Source organism: Anomalospiza imberbis, chromosome 3 (genome assembly GCF_031753505.1).
Source record: "Anomalospiza imberbis isolate Cuckoo-Finch-1a 21T00152 chromosome 3, ASM3175350v1, whole genome shotgun sequence".
In the NCBI taxonomy this organism is placed as follows: domain Eukaryota; kingdom Metazoa; phylum Chordata; class Aves; order Passeriformes; family Viduidae; genus Anomalospiza; species Anomalospiza imberbis.
The window spans coordinates 79,395,982-79,418,214 of NC_089683.1; the positions used below are offsets into that span (position 1 = coordinate 79,395,982).

At 36.6% G+C, this 22,233-nt stretch overlaps 1 protein-coding gene across 4 annotated transcripts in view; it reads right to left on the reverse strand.

Annotated features, from left to right (window-relative positions):
• The window catches only part of CRIM1 (cysteine rich transmembrane BMP regulator 1), a 173,758-nt gene that overhangs the window by 55,119 nt on the left and 96,406 nt on the right, over positions 1–22,233 (reverse strand). For all 4 annotated transcript variants that reach the window (XM_068185332.1, XM_068185331.1, XM_068185334.1 and 1 more), the window contains 2 exons: positions 12,132–12,253; positions 1,580–1,762 (listed from right to left, as the gene is read on the reverse strand). In XM_068185332.1, the coding sequence (XP_068041433.1) occupies positions 1,580–1,762; positions 12,132–12,253 (305 nt within the window). The remainder of the gene's footprint in view (positions 1–1,579; positions 1,763–12,131; positions 12,254–22,233) is intronic.

Below are 22,233 nucleotides of genomic sequence, written 5' to 3' on the forward strand. Positions count from 1 at the left end.
CAAATCTTGGAATATTCACATACGAGAAAAAATAGTAATTATTGGAAATGAACCCAAGAGATTTTATATATTCTATAAAGTCAGAAGCTCATACAGCAGCTTCTTCAGGAGTGGATCGGCACTTACTTGGGGGGGTTCACCACATCAGGTATGCCTTTTTTAGATTTTTTTCAATCTGTCATTAAATGATAATATAGCACAGATTTTTATTTTTTTATTCTTACAGCATTAAGGCTCTTGTAAGTGTAGGTGCAACTGCACCAGAAAAGACCAAAAATCTAGGATCCTGCCTTCAAGTATAGTCAGCAATGAATGTCTAGGCCAGGACTTAAACTCAGGGCAAACAGGGATTGGTATCTCTCTGGAATACTTAAATCAACAACATGTGAATTTCAGTTTCTCTGCATGTGAACACCATGTGTCAACCTGATACAAACTGACACTAAAATATAAAAAATATACCCCAAATATATATATAAAAAAAATACTCTTAAAAAAATTATTTCCTAACCTACCAACCCTAGATTTTATTATCCGAATTTTGGGTTTAAATCTCTGAAGCTTTCAGTAGCTTGTAACAAAACAAGCCATTTTTCACCAGATCCTCTGCTAAGTGAGAAGGTCCAGCTCTTAGAACTGCCCCTATTTGACATATTTTTATGAGATACTTTACTTTCTAATTCTCTGCTTGGAATAAAACATGACTATAATGGATCTTCTGTCTTATTTGCTCCTTCAAAAAATTACAGGAATAATGATATTAAGGAGACTGCAAAGTGTTTGAAGTTCACAGTAATTACTAGATTCCTCTCCTCTGAGGAGATTTCAGATTTCCAGGTGATTTCACTTATTGAGAAGATATTCCTATGTCCACATATAAACAAAGGGACTAAAAGTGCTTCACAGGCCTTTTGACTACCTGGTGGCCATAACCTGATCCTCACTGAGATAAGATCCAAGTGCACAGCACCATGCCTATTTTCATCTGCTGGAATTCTGGTTGTATTCTGGCAGCAGATGCCTCCAATACTTTCTAGTATAAGCAAGAGGGTCAATGTGAAATTTTCCACAGAGCCCTTTCTAGGAGGACTGCAGGCCAGCAAGGCTCTCAGCAGAGCAAAGGAAGAAGAGAAAAACATTGACATCAGATTGCTGCCCCATTGCTTAGCTGTAATTGCAGAGGAAACAAGTTGTGTGCATTATTCTAGCTGAACAGAATAAGAAGGATGTTGCAAAGTAATCAAAATTTGTCTCAGGGTCACAACTGCAGTTCTGGAGATACCTGTCTAAATGTGTGTGCAGAAACTAGAAACAGATTTTTATGTTGTTTGTCAAGAAGGCTCCCCAAAAAGCACTGCACACTTGACCATGTCTAAGAATAGGGTCAAGGTCAGAGAAGCACTGCAAAGAACATGACAGCACATTCAGACACAGCAAAAATGTAGAAATAAACTGAATTACAGAGGAATCTGCAAGCTTCCGAAGAACAAAAGCCCTTGTTTGCTCATTTCCATTGAGCAGGCAAATTAAAAAAAAAGCTGCAGAAGGAAAAGCAGACAGGATTAACAAGAGACTGTACCTTCACAGACTGGGCAGCACTCTCCTTCCGGCACATAGTACCTGTCGCAGTGCAGCTCACCACACTGGGCAGAAAAACAGATAGAGACTCCTGCTTGGCACCGACAAAATCGACAAGCATCCATCCGAAACATGTCTCCATCAGAATATTCCATGCTGTTAAATATGCAAGTTGGCTTCACTTCTGAAAGAAGAAAAAGAAAAAAGTACTTTACAGATATTGTTAAACAGGAAATAGTTCAGCTTATGTTGCTACTGACAAAAACAGATATAAAAGAGACAGTTGATTTTTCTTTCATTTTGTAAACTCAAATACAATATCATTTTAAGAACATGGTATATTTTATTTTCTGTTTCAACAATGGAAGAAAATAAAATGCTGTTCAAAATAATCTGTCTACAATTATAAGTCTCAATTAAGAAAAATTAAAATCCTGAAAAAAGGTTGCAGCACTGGTATTTCTTTGTAGGTGCTAAACATTTTTCATTCTCAATGAACCTGAAGCTACTTCAAATTTTAGCACATAAAACAATGTTTTTCTGTTTTAAGAAGTCAGTTTCTTAAGTGAAATCTTCCTCTCTGTAGGACTTGGTACTCAGGTGGATAAATTGTACTAAAGCTGTCCAATTTATAGGTTAAAAAAACCAACCAACCAAAACCCAAACATTTTGTGACTGCATGATCTGTTATGCAGAACTGAACACTTCTTTTTTCAGGCAACCTGGAGCTGTAATAGCCATCTCACAACCACACTCCCCACAGAAAAAAAACCCAAAAGCCACTCAATTGTAATAATAGTACCATGATCGCTTCAGTGTTTCAAAAACATTATCAAATACTGTAGGTAAACCCAACATTGCATTTGAAGCAAACAGCACAGAAAAGAAGGGACAGTTGTCCGTGTTTCTGATTTCTGTAGAACAGATGGTCAAGGCTATTTACTTATATATGCAATGCCTAGCCACATAGAGTTGAAAAGTGTGCCCACTTTATGGTCAGGTGATTTTTCTTTTGCTTAGTGATCAATCTCACATGGGAGATGAAATATATTTAAATGAAAAATCAGTATTTGCAGATTCCTTTCAATCCACCCCAATTCCCTTAAGTTTGAGGAGCTAAAAACTTTACATCCAAGTTTCTCTTGATAATGACGCAGGTTTTCTTTAAAACTCTAAAGCACTTCAAGGACTTCTTTCAACATATGCTTATACTGTGGTCCAGCCCTGAGTAATCTGAAATGACTGTAAAGCATTAGAGTTGAAACTTGGAAACATCCTGAGCAATGTTTGATTTTATATGCCTGTTCTGTCTTCAAGGCATAATGTAGAAAGCAGCATAAAAAAATAAGAGCAAGAGGAGGAAATACCACTGTGTCCGGGAAAACAGCTATGACCTCATTAGAAAGCAATTCACATAAACAAACACTTGAGAAATATTTCAAGTTTATGCAGCTCAAGCTGTTAGGTTAAAAATGTTCTCAAAAAGGAAAAGTGCCAACACAACTCAAAAGGCCTTTAATCCATTTGCTTCTGGCTTCACTGTTTTGACTGCAGCTTTCCAGATTTTTACTGATTCCCCCATCCCTGAAGAGTAGAGATGAATTCCTGCCTCATTAGAAGTAGAAACATCATCTCCCATTAATTATTGTTATTTTTAAATGTCAAAACAAGACTATGTGAGCAACTGCAATTCCTGTATGGAAAGAGCATGCTTTATTCCTACAGTGAAAACCACTGTAGAATATCACTACATGTGTATTTTTACCATCCAGCCTTACGATGAGTGTATATATCCAGACTAAACTATAGACCTAAGCCTATGTATCCATCTATGAGACAAGGATTACTTTTACTAGAACTGTCTGTAAGACCCCAGACTTGAGACTGAGTCAAGGCAAAACAAGCACTAAGAACTCTACAAAGAACTCTAGCTTTAGTTACTCCAGGTCGAAGCCTGATGAAAGAGTGAGCAACACACAGTGAAATTATAATAATACATTTCTTATCACATTTCTTACCATTATTCACCACAATATCCTGAAAGATCTTTCAGTTTCCCTTTTTTCGTCTTGCTGATTTTTTTTTTAAGTGCCAATTTTATTGCCTTATTGATGTAAGTATGACAGTCACCAAGGGATAAAAGAACATAAAGCTAACATTAAATCAATGCATCTTTTCCTAAATTCATTCTGCCAAAAAAGAGAAAACTACAGGTAGAACTCTTCAAGCTTACGTGTGTCACAAAGGAATTCAAACTGCCAAAACTTCATACCACAAAGCAGCTAAACGTATCTGAGAATACAAATCCTGCTTGTGATGCAAACTACCACAACAAAGCAATGGGCATGAGACACAGGCCATGACTTTGTGACCATAAATTCAATGTCTGCTAGCTCTCAGATAACTCAGTAATACAAGATTGATCCAGCCCAAGCACTGACACAAAACTGCCCATCTGTGAAAGAAACCAGGACATTGAAAGAGGGGACAGTCCCCAGAAAGATATAGGGTTTTTTCTGCCAGTGGAAGAACAAATGACATCTCTGCTTCTATATAAAGTCAAGCATGACTTTGATTGACCGGATTTGGCATTAAAGATTCTGCCAGAGTTAAAATAAAAATAGTTCTGACACAAATTTAGCTCTACATAGCCACAGTCTTTTTGTTCTGGGGGTGAGAGCCCAAAAAGGTGGCACTAAACCCCACAGCCTCACACTATACAAACAGTGATCATCTCTCAAACCTTTATCACCAATCTGAACTGCAAAGGGACACAAACTGTTTTATCAAATTAGTTTTCAAAGGTATTTTACCTTCTACATGTAAATCTAATGAAATACATATTAGTTCTATGGGCTGAACTACTCCAAAGTAAAACTTCTATTATTGAGATATCTGTAGTTTCCTAATACTCATGGTTGTATTTAATTAGAGTCCCGGAACAGCTCAGAAACACATGCAAGTCTGGCAAACCATCTCTTGAGAGGCAGCAGGTCTGCACATGGTCACACCAAGCACAAGAGGTGCCTCAGGGCATCAGCCCTCTGTAGGCAAGTTTGGGCATTTTCTTCTGTAGTATCAGAAATTCCAGCACTCCCAATCTGGAAGCAAGATTGAAAACAATTTTCTGTTGTTTAAAGGATTAAAAGGTTCACGATTCCAGGACTTCAGATGTTCTTTCAGTATAAAGAAGTATTTGTACCAAAGCCTTTGAAGGAACTCGGGTAAGTGCTGTGAACTTTCTATTAAATGAAAGGGAAGGAAACTAATTAATTTGAATCCTGTGTCTGTATAAACAAAATACAGAAAAGCCTTCTATTTTTCAAAAGCTGAGCTGATAGAGTTTAAAAAAGAGAAGGTTACATGTCATTGGTATTGGCACATAACAATGTTATAAGGCAACTGTATGCTGTTGCTTCCTTGCAAGCATATATAAACAAGCTAAGTAGAAAAAACTATGCAGAAAAAATAGGTAGAAAAATGAATGCATTTATTTATACAATTACTTAAAAATACTTTCACAGCTTAAAAGAATGAAATAGTATTTTGTGGCAACTGCAGTCTGTAAAATATATTAAAAGATACTTGGGAGGATGAGAAAGCCCACATTCAGCTCTACCTGATACATCCCTGTCTTAATATTTTCATTAAAACCACCAATAATGGAGGAAATGCAACCTACCTATTAAACAATTCCAAAGTTTTATCTACTATAACAGAGCAAAAATCATAGAAGGGGTAATTCAGGTTAGACAGAAACAGCAAACAAATAGAAAGAAAGTTTCCCCTAAGCTTCATTACATTTCTCATCCTTGAGGTCTCATCTTCTACAGTTTTTTCTAATCTCCAGTACACAAATTTCTTGCTAAGAGGAAACATCCTCAGGACACCTCAGGGTGTCCCCGCGTACATCCTCTCTTACAAATAAAATGTACACCTTTGTTTCAATTTTAATTTTTCTCCATCAGGTCATGTGTTTTAGTGTTTGATTGTTTCTGTGACTTTCTACAAGGTTATCCCCCTTCATTCTCTTAATTCCTTGTAGAAATTAAGCAGTGCTGCTTTTTAACATCCTGCAGTCCCACTACAAGAAAATACCAGGACAACAAAGGAGGAGCTGGGGCCACAGAGGGTGGTGGCTATGCTCTAAAACCCCCAAACAGTGACAGATTTTCTTGATGAAAACAATCCTTGGAAGCAAGACATGTTCTTCATAACAGAGGAATGTGTTTAAATCCCAATGGTCTCTGTCAGTCCATCACAAGAGAAAAGAGATGTTGTGATCAGGTTAACCATAGGCATGTTAATAGGGCACAGACATCTGAAACAGTACCATTAATAGGTACTGGCACAGCCTATCATGCATTGCCAGGACATTTGTGAGAAGCCTCTAGTGCATCAGAGAAGTTAAAAAATGCAGGGGGAAAAAAAAAAAATCTCCAAACATGTAACAGAAGGCTGTCTGGCATTCTAACAGGTCTAGCCATGCCTTCCATGCTTTAAGAAAAATACTGAATTCTAACCTTGTCCTCCAAAGTATTGGCAACTTCGTCCAAGTTTAAAAATCCAGCAGTATTTGAGTCAGAACACTTCTGAAGATATTAGTCTACCAAGACAATTCACACTTTGGCAAAAAAACATTACTATTTCACCAGAGTAAACACTAGAAGTATATATATTTCACCAAAGTAAACACTAGAAGTATATACTTAATTTTTTTAAACTTTTAAATCCAGGCAGAACTGCACCATCTGACATCTAATATTTTTTGTATATGCCATATCATTTCACAGAATTTATACAGCATCTTGTGTTTCATTAACCAACAATAAGTAAGTGAAATAGATTTTGTCCTTTATTATTTAAAAAAATAAATTTGTTTTTAAAACTCAGTTCTATTTCCATTGAAAAACCCTCCCGTTCCTAGTGAACCACTCTAGAGTTTGAGTCTGGTTCCACATCCAGCTGTGGTCCTGACAATCCCTACCCCATCTTTTTTATCTATTTATCTACAGACTATTTTTTTACCAGGAATTTTAGGTTGCCTGGCCTTCAGTTTTCTGTGTTTTCCTTTTCCCACTTGTTTTAAATGTAACTGGTAATGACTTGCACTGTTTCACACACTTTTCCCAATTTGCCTAGGGCAAGTATAATACAGGTTCAGAGGATCTAAAATATTTGACTTGGTTTGGCAGACTCACCAACTTTTTCATTATACTAGACCAAATTCTCACCCAGCCATGACTGGTGATTAACCATGATTTTCAAATACCTTTCAGATGTTCTGACTGAACAAAAAACAATAAACCCCAAAACCAAACCTCAGCCCACAGCTAAATCCCTCTACCTTTTTGGTATCCTCCTTTAATGTTACTCCTATTACATACCAAACAATTTGTTATCTTTTTCATCTCATAAGATGTATTTTGCATTTAATTTTTTTAAGCAGCTGTCTATTTGAAGTCCACCACAAAAATCTGTGGTTTTGGGTGGCCAAAGAGAAATATGCAGTACTGTTCAATTAGTATTAGGACTGTTTAGTTCTCTACTCTGAGACAGATTATTACCTTGGTCAAATCCTTATTTCTTTAGAGCACACACAAAGTAATTTTAATGAAAGTGCAATAGAGACTGCCAAAATTAATGCAATAAATAATGGGAACTCCATGGTAGATGGTGTCTGTGAGGTACTTCACTTGGACTTCATTCCTCCTTCTAAGGTGAATATTTTCCTTGCTGATCCTATATTCCCCATCAAATCCTTTCAGTACTTATTGATGCTCCCTTTAGAAACAGGCCATTCTTATTTCCTTTTAGAAATAGTGGAATTACCTTTATACTTTTCTGCACCATGAGATTCATAATGGATCTGCAATTGCTGTGAGGAGCAAGTGCACCAACAGGTGACAAGTGTGATTAAAGAGGGTTTTTAATCTTTCCTCTAATGCAGTACCACTGTATAGAGTATAGAGATGCAAGCGTGAAAATAGCCAGAAGGCACAGAATAAAATGAAATGCCTTCTTTATGTCAGTTTATCTTCTCAAATAAGGAAAAAAAAATTCACAGAAACAGTTACAAAATACTGATTATCAGTCACATCAAGTGGTCTTACTTATGTAGGAGATCACTTCTGTACCACCATGGAATTATCAGTACAGCCTAAACCAGCAGAATAGAAAGGGTCAAAGTCTTAAGTCATGGGAAAGGTGTGATTTGATCTTCCCAGGATCAATGCAAGTTATTTTCATGCATCCATCCTGATGGATGTCCATCAATGGACAGGGCAATAAAAGTCCACATCTCAATTCCCAGGGAAAACGGATTGGGACTCCACAGCCATCCTTGGCAGAGCTGGACTCTAAAATCACAGCTCACACACGGCCATGGCAGAAAGCAGCCTGGTCCCCTTGACCTTGAACCATGCTGACACATTGATGAGGACCACTCACACATGTAATGTACCATATTTCACAAACCAATCAACAATATTTTTCAAGTAGCAGTTGTTTTCAAGGAAACTTACTGAGAAGTGAAACCTCTGACTGACAGAAGGCAGCAGCTGCAGGATGCCTGGCAATTGCTCTCTCAAATTTCTAAGGCGCAGCTCACAGTCAGTATGTGCTTTAAGTGCAACTTACATTCAAGAGGTCCATGCATCAATACCTAATTAGAGAACAGGCAAGTTTGGATACTCACTCTTGTTTCCAAGCACTTGAACTCTTGCTGCACATGCAGCTTTTAATCTCTTTAGACTCACTTGTTGATGCTTGTAATTGAATGCTGAATCAATTTTCTTTCCTTACAAGCTCCCCCATGAGTGAAAGCAGCACACCAGGATTAGCAGACGAAACTCCTGGTAAATAATATATTTTGTATGGATCAGAAGAAACTAGCTTTTGTAAAATGCAGGATTTTTTGGAAGACTGCATATCTTGGGAATCTCTCATTCAATTTTCCCCAAATATGTATCACATACATATTCTCTCCCAAATGTGTATCACATATCTTCTCTCTCCCAAATATGTTTCACATACAATATCTAGTATTCTCTAGATGAAAAGCAGTTTTCAGGTAAGTGCAAGTGGGGAAACTTCACAGCGGCTGGCATAGTCTGCCTTTAAACAAAGCAATACTGACTCTCACTTTCCCTAAAACAGGGCAGCAGAACCATACAACAGACAAAACCTCTTTGTTTAGTGTGTATCAGTAACAAAGATAACCACACAAAATCTATATATATATTGTAGAGCTTCTACATCAGTTTTATATTAAATCCAGGAAAAACACGTGCAAAAGAATAACTGATCTGTCCCCAGACTGTTGACAAACAACAAAGGGAACATATTGTAGAGTCTCTCCATGATATGTATTTTCTAGCCATTATTAACTATCCCCTCAACATTGGCGACTGTTATTCTACAACTACAGCAGATCTCCTTCCCACACAGTAAAGCCAACCTACCCATACTGTGAACATGTAATTCTGCATCTATCACATTAGCACAAAATTGCAATAAATAGTGCAGAAGTCTGGCCTGCTTTAACACTCTGACCATCATTAGGGTTACCTAAATATAAAAACTGGATTTTTTGCAGTCTACATACAGTAATTTGCAATGGATACCCCTTTTTTTTAAGGTACTGATGGTCAGTATTCCTCCTGACTGCTCCCTGCCCCACCTCCACTGCCAAAGGAATTATTTAATTATTTTAATTATTTAATTCAATAGATGTTGCAATAGCAGGAAAACTATATTAATGTGAGTATGCACACCTCTTTTTTATTCCATCCTCTTGCTTGTTTTTAGAGGTTTTCAAACACAGAAGTAACTAACAAAACTTGTTGGTAACACTAATTATACAACTTCCCCACTTACCATCTATAAACTCATTGAATTGCATTTGATTAAAACACATGCTTTAAAAAGGCATCTAATCCTAATTGGAAAGGATGAAGATAAGGAATTCAGCATCCTCCCAGCAGTTTGTGCCAGCAGCTAGCCACCCTCGCTGCTGAGAACAGCTTGTCCCAGATCTTACAGATTTGACTCTTCTTGCTTTGAAGGCATTTTTTTAATGAAGCAAAGAAATCGATCTAAACCTATCACTGTAAAATATTTTCTCCATCTGTTACTGATATCAATTGTATCTCCTCTGCACTTGTTAGTATTTCAAAATACTATAAAAAACCAGAACTGGATACTGAATTCTACTATCAGTTTCAATGAGAACATTTCCCCCCTGCTTCATTTTAAACTGACAAAAGCAGTGATAGGGATTTATTACGTCCATACACACACATACCAGTTTGTCATTGCATTAAACATGCATCTAGAAATTCTTGTCAGAATTAAAAATGAAAAATTCTTGCTTTCTAGGAATTTAGAAGTTGTAGAGGGCTTATTTGTAGTAGTTGTCCCTGAAAAAAACCCACCTAAACATGCTAAAATGCATTTGAAAAAAACCTAAATTATAAAGCAATGCAGATCGTGTTCTATGATTATTCTGTCTTCTCTACCAATTATATGCCACACAATACAAATGTCACACACTCATGAGTAGTTTCACAATTGCTCACAGATTGTTATTAAAAATATTGATCATCTTCAAGTTTATATCTATTTCCTTTTTCCAAAATGGAGCATCATTAATAACTGCACCTGGAAGTTTGCTTGAAGCACTTTAAAATCACATCATACAGCATTAGTATATAGAATTTGATTGTAGCACTAAGTAACATAACGACAACTGCAATTTTGTAAAAAAAGTATTTAACTTTTCTAACCAGTTTTCTCAGGATTCTTTTCTTTTTTTAAAGAGGAACTTATTAAAGAGAATTTTGATACTGGCCTGGAATATATGAAAAACTATTTTTAAGGACATGTATAAGACAAACCTAAAAACCTTAATTTTTCTCCAATCTGCCCTTTCTGCTTCCCTCTGTAGCACCACCTTCCCTTCAAAAACTCCTATTTCTTCTTCCAATTTACTCTGTATTCATAGGCTACTAAAGTATAGAAAGCCTGAGAGGTGAAAAGGAATCTTGATCCAAAAGCAGCTTGGCTCTTTGGAGTGAGCTACAGTGCACAATAAGGCAGTGCTGCCCAGGGCAACAGTGCTAAAGACAGTCCAAATTCACTGTTGTAAATGAAAAATGAATCTAACTTTGACTTGGAAATAGGACATGAAGATGCCACAAAATAAAGTGGGCTACTTAAACAGCTCCATCTCGTGCCTGCTACACTATATATACTGCAACAGTTTTGTCAGCAGTATCCACAAATAACATGCAGACTGAAGAGAAGCAATTGGCATGGAGGTTTATACCCTTGAGACATCCTATCAGAAACTGGCTATCTATTTCTTGCTCAAACTACTGAAGTAAATCCTGAATTAAACATTGCATTGAGATGTCTCACACAGGTAAATCAGATTCAGAAATGATACTTTAACAGAATGAAACAAATATGAAACAAAGAAAGATGAATATTACTTTAGTGTACATGAACAAAATGTAGATAAGTTGCATTTATATAATCTTACCCAAATAACAAAAGAATTACTCTAAAAGCTAAGGAATCTGTGACTCTTCATGACAGAAATTCTTTTATTCATATGGGAAAACTTAATTTTTATATATAATATCCCATTATATGTACTATTATTTTTCAATCAGCATTTGTGCATTTAAAATATTGCTATGTGTAAATAGCACAGACCTTCTCCTGGAGAAATCTCTCTCTATCTCCATTTGCAATGACAATTGTAAAATAAAGGCTGTTTCAAACATTTGATACACATACCACTACACAAGATCAAATATTGCTGGATAAATATTAATTAATAAATACTGCAACAGCTTGTAATTTTTAATGGTCAGAAATTATTATGCAATCCTTCAAGAGTATCTTCCCCCTTACCAATTGTCAAAAATTGTTTCTTCACAATTCACCATATACACAGCATATATATATACAGCTCTATATATAGTACAGTCCTCAGATAAGAGTCACTCACATGAAAAATTTAAGGTTTTAAAGTATTTTCTAAACATTTAGATTGGAAAGCAAAGAATGATAATAAATATATTCCTACACTGCCTTATAATTTCTAAAGGTTGTACACCTGTGTTAAAAATTACTTTGCATTTGATTCCTAAAGCAAACCCCACAGTCTAAGCACATGCCTTCACTTAGACTGCTGCCACAAGCATCTGTGACGGTTAACAAAAATTTCACTTCTAGAAGGCCTCTAGTGTTTGCTACTGGCAAAAGACTATATGAAAGACATGCAGTGAAGGAGTCTTGCTAAAACTATAATTCTCTGAGTCACAGAGAAAAGTGCTTCAGAAACTAAAGCAGGGTGACAACTTCAAAATGACAATTGCTCACGTCAGTATCTTCACCTAAACTTCCCATTCCTTCTTACTGAATGAAATTCAGGAAAACTAATTATCTTAGATCTTGACAACATAAGAAATAACCAAATGCCCAGCATCCCCCAGAGAGACAAAAACCCCTCCTGTTCAGGTGCAAGAGAAAGTTTCACATACCGTTGACACATTCAAAGACATCACAGCACTTGCCAGGCGTCCCATCTCCACGCGAGACTATCTGGGGCACGGAGCCTGCCTCGCACATGGGGAAACCACAGAGACCAGTGAGACACTCGCATCTGAAACCAAAGAACAGCAAGGAAAACCCTGTAAACAAAGGAAGCCACATACAAGGTGAAAGAATAAGCAAGAGAAAAACAGAAGGTCAGAGCACAAGTTACAGCTTTGGCATGTTTATGTCTTAGAATCATCTTTTATTAACTCAATGACCAAGATATTTTATCAATCTGAAGGGGTTTTTTTAACCATTCAAACTCTGTTGGCTGTCAAACAAACATAAAGGTGGTAGTGTGCAACACCAATGGTGCTCTTCTGCTCTGTGTAAAAATTTGAAAACAGCAATAACTGTTTTCTCCAGACTCGCAAAATAAGGCTTCTCCAATTCTGTCTTGAATAACCAAAATTGATGAAACACTAATAACAGAAATTGCATTCGCTCATCAGAAGGGTGTTCTCTCATTAGGAAACCACATTATATCCAGTGTAATCTTGGGAAAAACAAAGAGAAAGGAAGACTGGAATCATTAAATCTAAGCTGAATTAAAATAATTGGAAGTTCTCTTTTGGTGTTGATGGTGCTACAGTTTGCAGAGGGTGAAACCAATTACTTACATGTAATGCCAAATAATGTGGGAAGCTAGGTATATTAAATACCGTGGTTAGTTTTGGATCATTCTAAAAGGACTACTTTCTCCATGTAAGTAGTATTTATTTGCTTATTTAAGAAAACAGCCTAACAAACTGGGAGATACAAAATGTGGAGAAACAATAGTCATGTTTGCTTCCAGATTCTTTGCTTTATGATTAACCCAACAGTTTAAAAGTCAAACACTTAGGACTTTTGATAAGTTTACATTTAACAGAGTTCTTGCCCTGAACAATGAGCACATTTTAGGGATAAGCAGCAATGATTCCTACTTATATAATTCTGCTTAAGAAATATAAGATCCTGTAATTATGAGTTAAAGAAATAAGAACTCTACTTGTTAATAACAACTTCAAATATTTTAAGTATCCCAAGATAATCCCCACATTAAACAACAAGAAGCAGCATCAGCCCTTACTGCATTTGCTTATTCTTTATGCTCAAAAAAGCAAGAAGTTTGGTTCTCCTCTGCCATGCATGTCTCTTTAATTGCCCAACAGCCATTTCATCTCAGATCAGCATCCAATGAATGAGGAAGAACCATCTCTCAACAGACAGGCTTTTAATATTGCTCCCTTTAACCTCATCAGTGTTAGATAAAATTGTTATATTCTCCAGTGTAAGGTATTACTCAAAATGAAGTTTGCAAGAAATACAAGTAAAGTCAAGGAATCTCACAGAACCTCTATTAAACTATTTGAAAAGGCTTCTTAAATTACTGCATTACAGAAGCATGTTACTGTAAAGAGATAAAGCCCACGTCACAAATAATGTTAAATACATCAAGATAACTTTATGTGCACATATAGGCTACAGAGTAGCAACAGCTTTAAAGTAGGCATTTGAAGGTTTGGTGTTTTTTTTTTTTCTTTGTTGGTTTGGTTGGGTGTTTTTTGTTTGGTTGTTTTTTAATAATACTATGCTTCCCATAACACTAAAGGATAAGGGACGGAACAAAAAAGTATGAGTACAAAAATCCAAGTTTTATTTATCACACCTTTGCTTGTGACATTTTCTTCTCAACTTACTTGTAAATACAAAGAGGGAATTATTTTCTTTACCATATGTTGTTTGCCATCAGAGATGTAGAAGGAAGAAAAGGCATTCTGGCTTCTACTACATGTGATCAAAAGACCCAAAGGATTTGTGACAGCAATTTCCCCTTAAGATGACTCTGCAAATAATTTTACAGAATTACTAGTATCTCTCACTTTTGCTGTCCCAATAGTACAGGAAGATGGTGGTGGAGGGGGGGGAAGAAAAAAGATGACCTCTAGTAATCAATGAAAAAGAAAAATTAGCACAGTCAGGCTCATGGGATTTGTACCTTAAACCAATGTCCTGGTTTTGCATGGGTTGTGGGTACCTCCTATGCAAAACCAGAATATTTTTGGAAGATGTCAAACCAGACTGTTTAAAAGATGCTTTTTCCTTTCTGAGAAGGATGAAACCCAGAAACTACCTACATATTACTAAAGAAAAAAAACCAAACAAACTTTTAAAACATATATGACAGAAAACAAGTGCAGACACAGTCTGTAAGTGGAATTAAAAGCCTAATTAAAATTGAAGTTTCACTTCAACAACCCTATATTCAACATCCTGACTACCTCTGGGAAAATAGTTAGATCAAACTTCCTGAAAATTCAGAGAAAATAGCACACATTACAAAAATAGTTGTGGACCTTGATTTTCCAAGTTGCATGAGCTGAAACTACCACTCTTTGTTCTACTGCCTTCACAATAAGCTTTCTCAGAAGCATCTTCTTTCTTTTTGTCTCATATTCCTTGTAACTCATAGAACTGCAATACTGAATTATTAGATTAAGAACTTGTACTTTCACCCTCTCATTTTTTTCCCCAGTCAACAGCTTAAAAAAACAAACAAAAACCAAAATACAAAACTAAACTACAAGAAACTATGAATCACCACTTTAAATAACTTAAGATAGGACAATCTTCCATAAAAAAGGATGAAAGAGATATTTAAAAGACTGGTGGGAGCCAACGCTTTTTCTCCAGAAAAAACTCCCTCCTATTCAGAGTAATGAAAGTTTCACATACTCACAGTGCAAGCAATCAAAACCTCAACAGTCCAAAATTTTATAAATTGACCTCCCATTTGGTTAAAACATAAACCATGCATAAAAGAATGTCAAAGTAGAAAATTATCTCAGATGGACTTTTAAATAGTCTTCATTCTTTTCAGCCAGCTCTGCTAGGAAAACCTTTGACCATTGTCCAGGCTATTAGCATGGAAAACATTGTTTTGGAGACAGAAGTCTTTCGGAAAGAAACCCAAGGAACTCTGGTAGCTGAGCGTGGCTGTCACGCTGCCAAAACAACATCTGGAATAAGTGATCCCATTCTCAGCAAAAGAGCAAGATGAGCTTTATAAAACTAGATTTTTCTGAAGTACCTTTTGGAGCAGAGGGATGGATGGAGCAGCCCAGGTCTGTGCTGTGCCACAGGCAGCTATCCACCTGTGCATATCTTACCCTTGGTAATGGAACATTAGGTTTGAGGAAGTTCAGCAGGTCAGTTTGAGTTAAGCCTGTTGACAGTGGCCATGGTTCCTCTCAGGCTAATTTCTCTAAAATTCAGCTGTTCAGACTGCTGTTCAGTAAGGCACTAGGCAGGTCCTGAGCTGCTGCCCCCATAACTGCAGCTTGCCTAAGGAAAGCAGTCACAGCAGAACCTGCTACAAGGAAACCTGCCCCAAGAGAAGACAGCCCTCTAGGGCACCTTCTCCCTGCACATGGCCTGCAGTGACACCACTGCAACTTTAAATGGCATTGTGGCATCCAAAAGTTCTAGTATTAAAGGGAGGGCAGTACTTGAGGTCCCAGGAAGTTGGCACCCACTATCTGCCTGTGACACACCTTATTAGCAAAGGCTGCAAGGAAACAAGCCTCTTGGAATGTTATTACCATAACAGCACTCAAGTCAAGCCAAGAACATGTCCTTTTAACAAGGAAGAACAGTCCTGTACCAGGGTACAACATAACCTTACAAGAAGGCCCAGAAAGACATAGGAAGAATCAAACAGCAATGTAAGAGCCTGTATGGCACCTGAAAGAGTGGTGGCATGGCCTGGAAGGAACCAGGAATCCCGAGGAAAAAGTTTGCTGCATTAAAATTTTGCAAATATAAAATCAACCTGACTGATAAAAGGAATTATCTCCAGTTCTTCAGGCTAAAAAACCGAACAAAACAAACAAAAAACCCCAACCCAACACCAAAAAATCATCATCCCAAGAAAAACCCACCCAACAACAGTAATCCTAGTAATTTCAACAACAGAGCAAGGCAAACCAGTATATAAAGAAGCAGAAATGAGATGATGTACATCAACCAATGCTTTATAGATTGAGGAAGGTGACTCCTTTAATAATACAAATTGCCTGATTTTTAAAATAAGTTTTTAAAGTTCTTCAGAAGATAAGTAAATTTAGTTTAATTGATGTTTGAGGTATGTCGCTGGTGGGGTTGTTTTGGTTTGATTTTTTTTGTTTGGGGTTTTTTAATATAATCGCTTAGCTTTTTTATGCCCCCAAAAGTGCAAAAAGGAAAAGGAAGAAGATAAAAAAAAATCAAATTGAATACTTGTAAATGACAACTTTTACTTCAAATCCAATTATCTTGGTTAATTTACTTCTGTTATTAAACAGATTTAAAGAGAGAAGGGCTTGCTTAGTCTCAGAAAAGCTGTTTTGATGGTAGGATCAAAAGAGTTCTCCAGGCACAAGGCATAATGGCTATGAAAATAAGAACAGGCACCCTGGAAAAAAAGATTTAGTATCAGTGAATGGGAGGGTTGAGGCAGGGGTGTGTTGACAAGAGGGATATTTATTTTGAGGATCAAAACAAAATTAAAGTCTAAAGCATTGAGACTAGAGAAACGCATTCCTGAAACATACATCACATTCCTGTGGAGATTTTATCACAGTCCTTTTTTTTTTTACCCCTTGCAGCAATCTAGTAGAATTTGCATTAACATTATTAACACTTACATTAGTAGATAAAACTTCCACAGATGTGTTAATAATAGAAGCTCTTAAGGATACTGTGAAATCAGGAATTTTCAGAAGAGCATTATCAAATCTTGACAGTGGCAAAGGAAAGTTTAACTGCAAGACCCCAGCTACCATCAAGCACATGATATAAGTGATGATGATACAGCAAAATTAAAAATTGACATAGCAATCTCATGAAATGATTGAGGAATTATTTCCATGTTATTCACACCTGAATCCACAATGTGAGTTAAGCAGACAGGACAAAGCCACTGCCAGCACTGCTGGCAAACCAAAGCCATTGGGACACCACCATACATGAATTTCAACTAGAATTTTCCTAAATCTTCAGTTAGACAGACTAGAGAGCTTTTGCTCACAAATTCAGTATCACTATTTCATGCATTTTTGGTTTTAAAGATAGAATTCAGAAAATTAGTAATGAAAATATTATTTTTTTCATGGAAATCTTTCAGTATTTTATTTCACAGAGCAATAATAAACCTCTAAAGAAAAATGACAGAAAAAATGTGGAAGCTGCATATAACACTATGAGACTGTTTCCTAATGCTAAGAAGTTTTACATCACTGTTATGTAAACAGACTTATATGGAAGTTCTTCCTATTTTAATTTTTCAGGGGGTTTACTTATTGAGAAATCAAAGTTAGTGTGCTCCCAAGTAAGAATTCCTTTTAAAAATGAGATATTGTTAGAGACACACAACATAATAGTGAATTTTTCCACGAGTATAGTAAGCTTTATACACAGGGGGCTTTTAAATATTACAAAAGTCAACTGTCTAGCTTTTAGTTAAAGATACCACAAAAGGGAACTTTTTTGCATCTTTTGCATATTATTAGCATTAGGAAGTAGCAAACAGATGCTGAGCAAAGGAAGTTGCCACAAAAATCAGTATTCACATCAAGTAGATTCCAAAGCTGATTAGGATCTAAAGAGTTCATCTCACTAAAAAACTTCATTTCATCCTTTGACTAATATAAATCAACTCCTCTGTTTCCCTGAGGGCTAAGACAGAAGAAGGCAGACACAAAAAAATGATGCAGTAGGCATACAAGCAGTGACCAAACGCACTGACTTTTCAAGTGCGCTGATCTGTTTCAAGTACACAAATATATGTATTGAACTCATCAGTATAGGAAATAAAATATAACATAAACTAGTTCAACCCTGCATTTTTCTCACATTTTGCCATACCAGCAGGTGCTTTTTTCTGTTGATGGTCTCTATGGTTTTTACCACTGTGTACCTCAGCTACTTATTTTTTAGGTTTATCAGCTTCACACTTCATACTATAACAAACATTTCAAATCTAAAAATAAGGTACTAGTTAAGATGTTATACAAATGTCAGTTTTCTGATATTATGAAAAGCTATTTCTTTTCTTATTCAATTACTGTTTAATGAGGAATTATAAATATCTGATCCTCTTACAAATAAAACACATTTCCTGAGGACTTCTGGTCAAAAATCACTTACAGATGATAGTTTTATAAGTAATTCATGAACTTCCATATTCCTGTAACTCCAAACCTTCTTACTCCTGAATGATATATCTCTCTACAACTAAGCCATCAGAGATGGCTTTACCATAAGCAAACAAAAAAAACACCTGAACAAGAACAAAAAAGGAAAAAAACCCCAAAATTCATTACTGTTTAATTTATTTGACTGTTTAATTTCATGACCATTTTCTCCTCTTTGCAAGAAAAAAACAAAACCCTAATAATTATTTCATGATTAGTTTTTCCATGCCACTCATGCTATTAAATACCTTTCTCAAATCCCTGAAGGCAATTCTGTACAAGTTTAGGGAAGTTAAAAAAAAGGGTTTGGGTTGGAAAGAAACCTTTAAAGGTTGTCTAGTCCACTCCCACCCTGGCAATGATCAGGGACATCTTCAACTACATCACCTTGCTCAGAGTCCCATTCAAACTGATCTTGAATAAAAATGAAGACCAAAATTTGCTCCAAAATCTAAGTGGTTTTGAGACCAAACAACTCTCCTCAATTAATGAGACCCTTTCTGTGTAGAAATCATGTATGCAAGAATTGTAATGCTTTTGTAAAACCAGACTAAAATTCACCAATGACATTTCAAAGAACAGCAGTGAGAAACCACTTTTCATTTTAAAATGGTCCACAACTTTCAGTTCCACTTTTTAATTATTCAGTAATTTGAGAAGGAAAAAATAAGCAGAATTTGTGGCTGCTGAATTTTGACATGACATTTCCCTATTTCTAATTTCCTATTATTTCTATTTTCTAAAGGAAACACAACTTCATACTCTTCATATAACCTCTGTAATGTTGATATTGTCTACTCCAAGTACCATTGGAAATTGCTGCGGAATTCTCATATCTACTTCACTTTTAAAATCCAAGCATCCAAATTATAATTCTATTGCATTATTATGTGCATGGGTCTCCCTAGACATCTGTGCACTTGCAAGTCTGAAGACAACAGTCAGACATTATTGATCTCTGTGATACAAACAGAAATTTGCCTGTTCAAGTCAGAAATTATTCTCAGCTACATCACTTATTCAATTTCCAAACAAGCTAATAGCTGCTTAAGTAGAATTAATGACAGAAAACACAGTGGGAAGTCTCAGGAGAAAGAGGAAAAACAATACTCAGTGTGATCAAGGTACACACTGATTGTTAGACTGAGAAGTGAAAATAAAAATTGTAACAGAAAGACTGATCTACCAGCTTATTATAAGCTGAAAGAGTTCAAACACCAGCTTGCTTATAAAGAATGGAAACAAACCAAAATTTATACACAGTATAACCTCATACTAATTTCAAGCATAAAACACCACCGAAAAGTAGATGCAATCAGGAGTCACTTCAATTTATCTGGCTTAAAATTTCTTTCCAAGTTTCACAGTGGAGGAGTAAATATACCATTAACTCAGCAGATAAGAGCACTACAGATATTTTTCCATAAAAAGGAAACTGCTTGCATATATACTGATACTTCCTCCCCCAGTGCAAATGGTTTTTTTTTTTTTTTTGTTTCACTCTTGGGAAATGTGCTTCTTCCTTTAGGTGGCATTGTCTTTCAGGTTTTCCAATTTAATATTTCCTAGAAGCTGGTGGAAGACCAAAGATGTGTATTTTTAACAGATAATACAGGCACAAAACGCTGACCTTATAAAAGATGCAAGCAGGGACCTCTGTATTTACAATGTCTTACAGCTTCTTCTGCAAAAGATTTACAGGCTATTTCTTCTGCAAACGTTCTCATGTTTCCTCTCCTTGTCTGAGGTCTCTGACACTCAGGAGTCAGCCATCGGGCTCCAGAAATGCCTCATGTTTCAAGAGCTTCTGTTCAAGTTTTATACTGAGATGGCTTTAAAGAAACAACCAACCAACCAGCGTATCATCTTTTCCTCATTTGTGTACTTCAGGAAAATATGGTTGCTGGCCAAAACAACCCACATGGTGAGGCTCAACGCCAAGGCAGCAATAACTACCATCACACTGAGAACACATGGGAATTCCTGAGGCAGCTGTAGCAGGGAAGAAAGGGAATGCTTGAACTCTGAGTTCAGCAATTCATTACCTCTCCTGGAAGACATCAGAAGACAGACACGAAATATGGGTCACCTAGAAAGGTTACACACCATCCCTATTAACCTCACATTTTGTGGATATTCAGTACAGTGCAGTCTGTCAGTAGGACTGAATATCTCAGCAGAGCTGAATGATGCAAAATGGTTTTCCTGGGAAAAATATTCACCATTTCCTAACTTCTGAGGATTTTAAAGACTAAAATGAAAATGCCTAAACACCTCTTTCCAGATATTATGAAACTTCCAAAAGATTGCAATGTTCTATTCATCAAGCATTAAACAAAAGCCTACTGCAAGCCTGAATGAAACATAGGATGCGTTCAGCTATCATCAATGTAGAGCTTTCCTTCAATATAAACCTGCTTCATCGATAAGGAGCAGACTCTCCAGCTCAACACCCAGGGTTACACTGTGACAGTACTGACGCACTTCAGATGGCAAAGTGGTCTGCTAAAGTGCAGGAGCAAGTTGGCCAGGATTAGAAACCAGAGTTTCTAACAAGCTGATGACAGAACTGAAGGCATAACAAAGCTTCTGCAGAGTCCTTAAAACAGACCTTTGATCCAGCTACCCAGATTACTCAGGAGCCAATCCCTGAATAGAAGTCTCAGGAAGACAGAGGTCTTCAATCCATGATTGGTCTTACCAGTTTCAGCTGAACCTTCCTTTAGCAAAAGCTGGCATCCACAACCACTTTCTCTTGGATACCAATTCTTGAGGATCAGCTGGGTGGAGGAGAAGGATCTAAAATTCTAGATCAAATACAAGGGAGACCTCTATATCAACAAAAGTTGCTTAAGAGAGGTTACTGGTACAGGTGAAAATGAAGAAAAAGTTACACTTGCTGGAAAATCATGACTGTCCTCTAAAGAAAGTTGAAGGGATCCAAGTGGTGAATGCCGTAAGGAGCACCAAAACATCGTCATGAAATGAAAGCCTTCCAAAGACAGGAAGACCTAATAAAATCTAGACAAATGTGAGACTCAAGGAATGGCATAGAGAAGATCTGAAACAACCAAAAAGCTAAGAAGAATGAACAGAATGGGTGCACAATATCCTTCTTACTAAATGGGATAGCTGCAAAATTAATCAGGGACTCAGAGGCCACCTTTACAGATGCTGTCAGAATAAAACCATTATCCAATTACCTGTGTATGGGTACTCTCAAATACAATGCAAATATATCTGATAATAGCTCAAAAGGGAACTTACAACAGTAAACTTCCCAGTTACGATTCTGGTGGCTGCCACAGAATGAGAAGAAAAGAACTTTGCTGATTTTTGTGTTGCTGGCACGAGATTGCCTAGACACTGGTGTAACATGAAATACAACACTGGCTGGTAGGTCTAATGCTATGACAGATTGTGGACACAATACATGACAGAATAACAACATGTCCAAGTGCCATAAAAGCAGATAAAGTATAGTAAAAGCAATTTCTTACTGGACAGAGTCATCTAGGATGATAAAAGATCATGGAATCATAGAACAGTTGTCATGTATAGGGACATCTTCCACTAGACCAGGCTGGTCAACGTCCCATCCAAGATGGCCTTGAACACTTCCAGGGATGGGGCATCTACTTGTTCTCTGGGAAACTTGCTCCAGTGTTTTACCAGCCTGATGGTGAAAAATTCCTTCCTAATATCTAATTTGAATCTACCCTCTTTCATTTTAAAACCTTAATCGCTTGACCTATCACTACACTAATTCTACATAAATTTAACAGCTCTCTAACGAGATGTGATTTTTGCATAATCATGTGCCACAGGACCC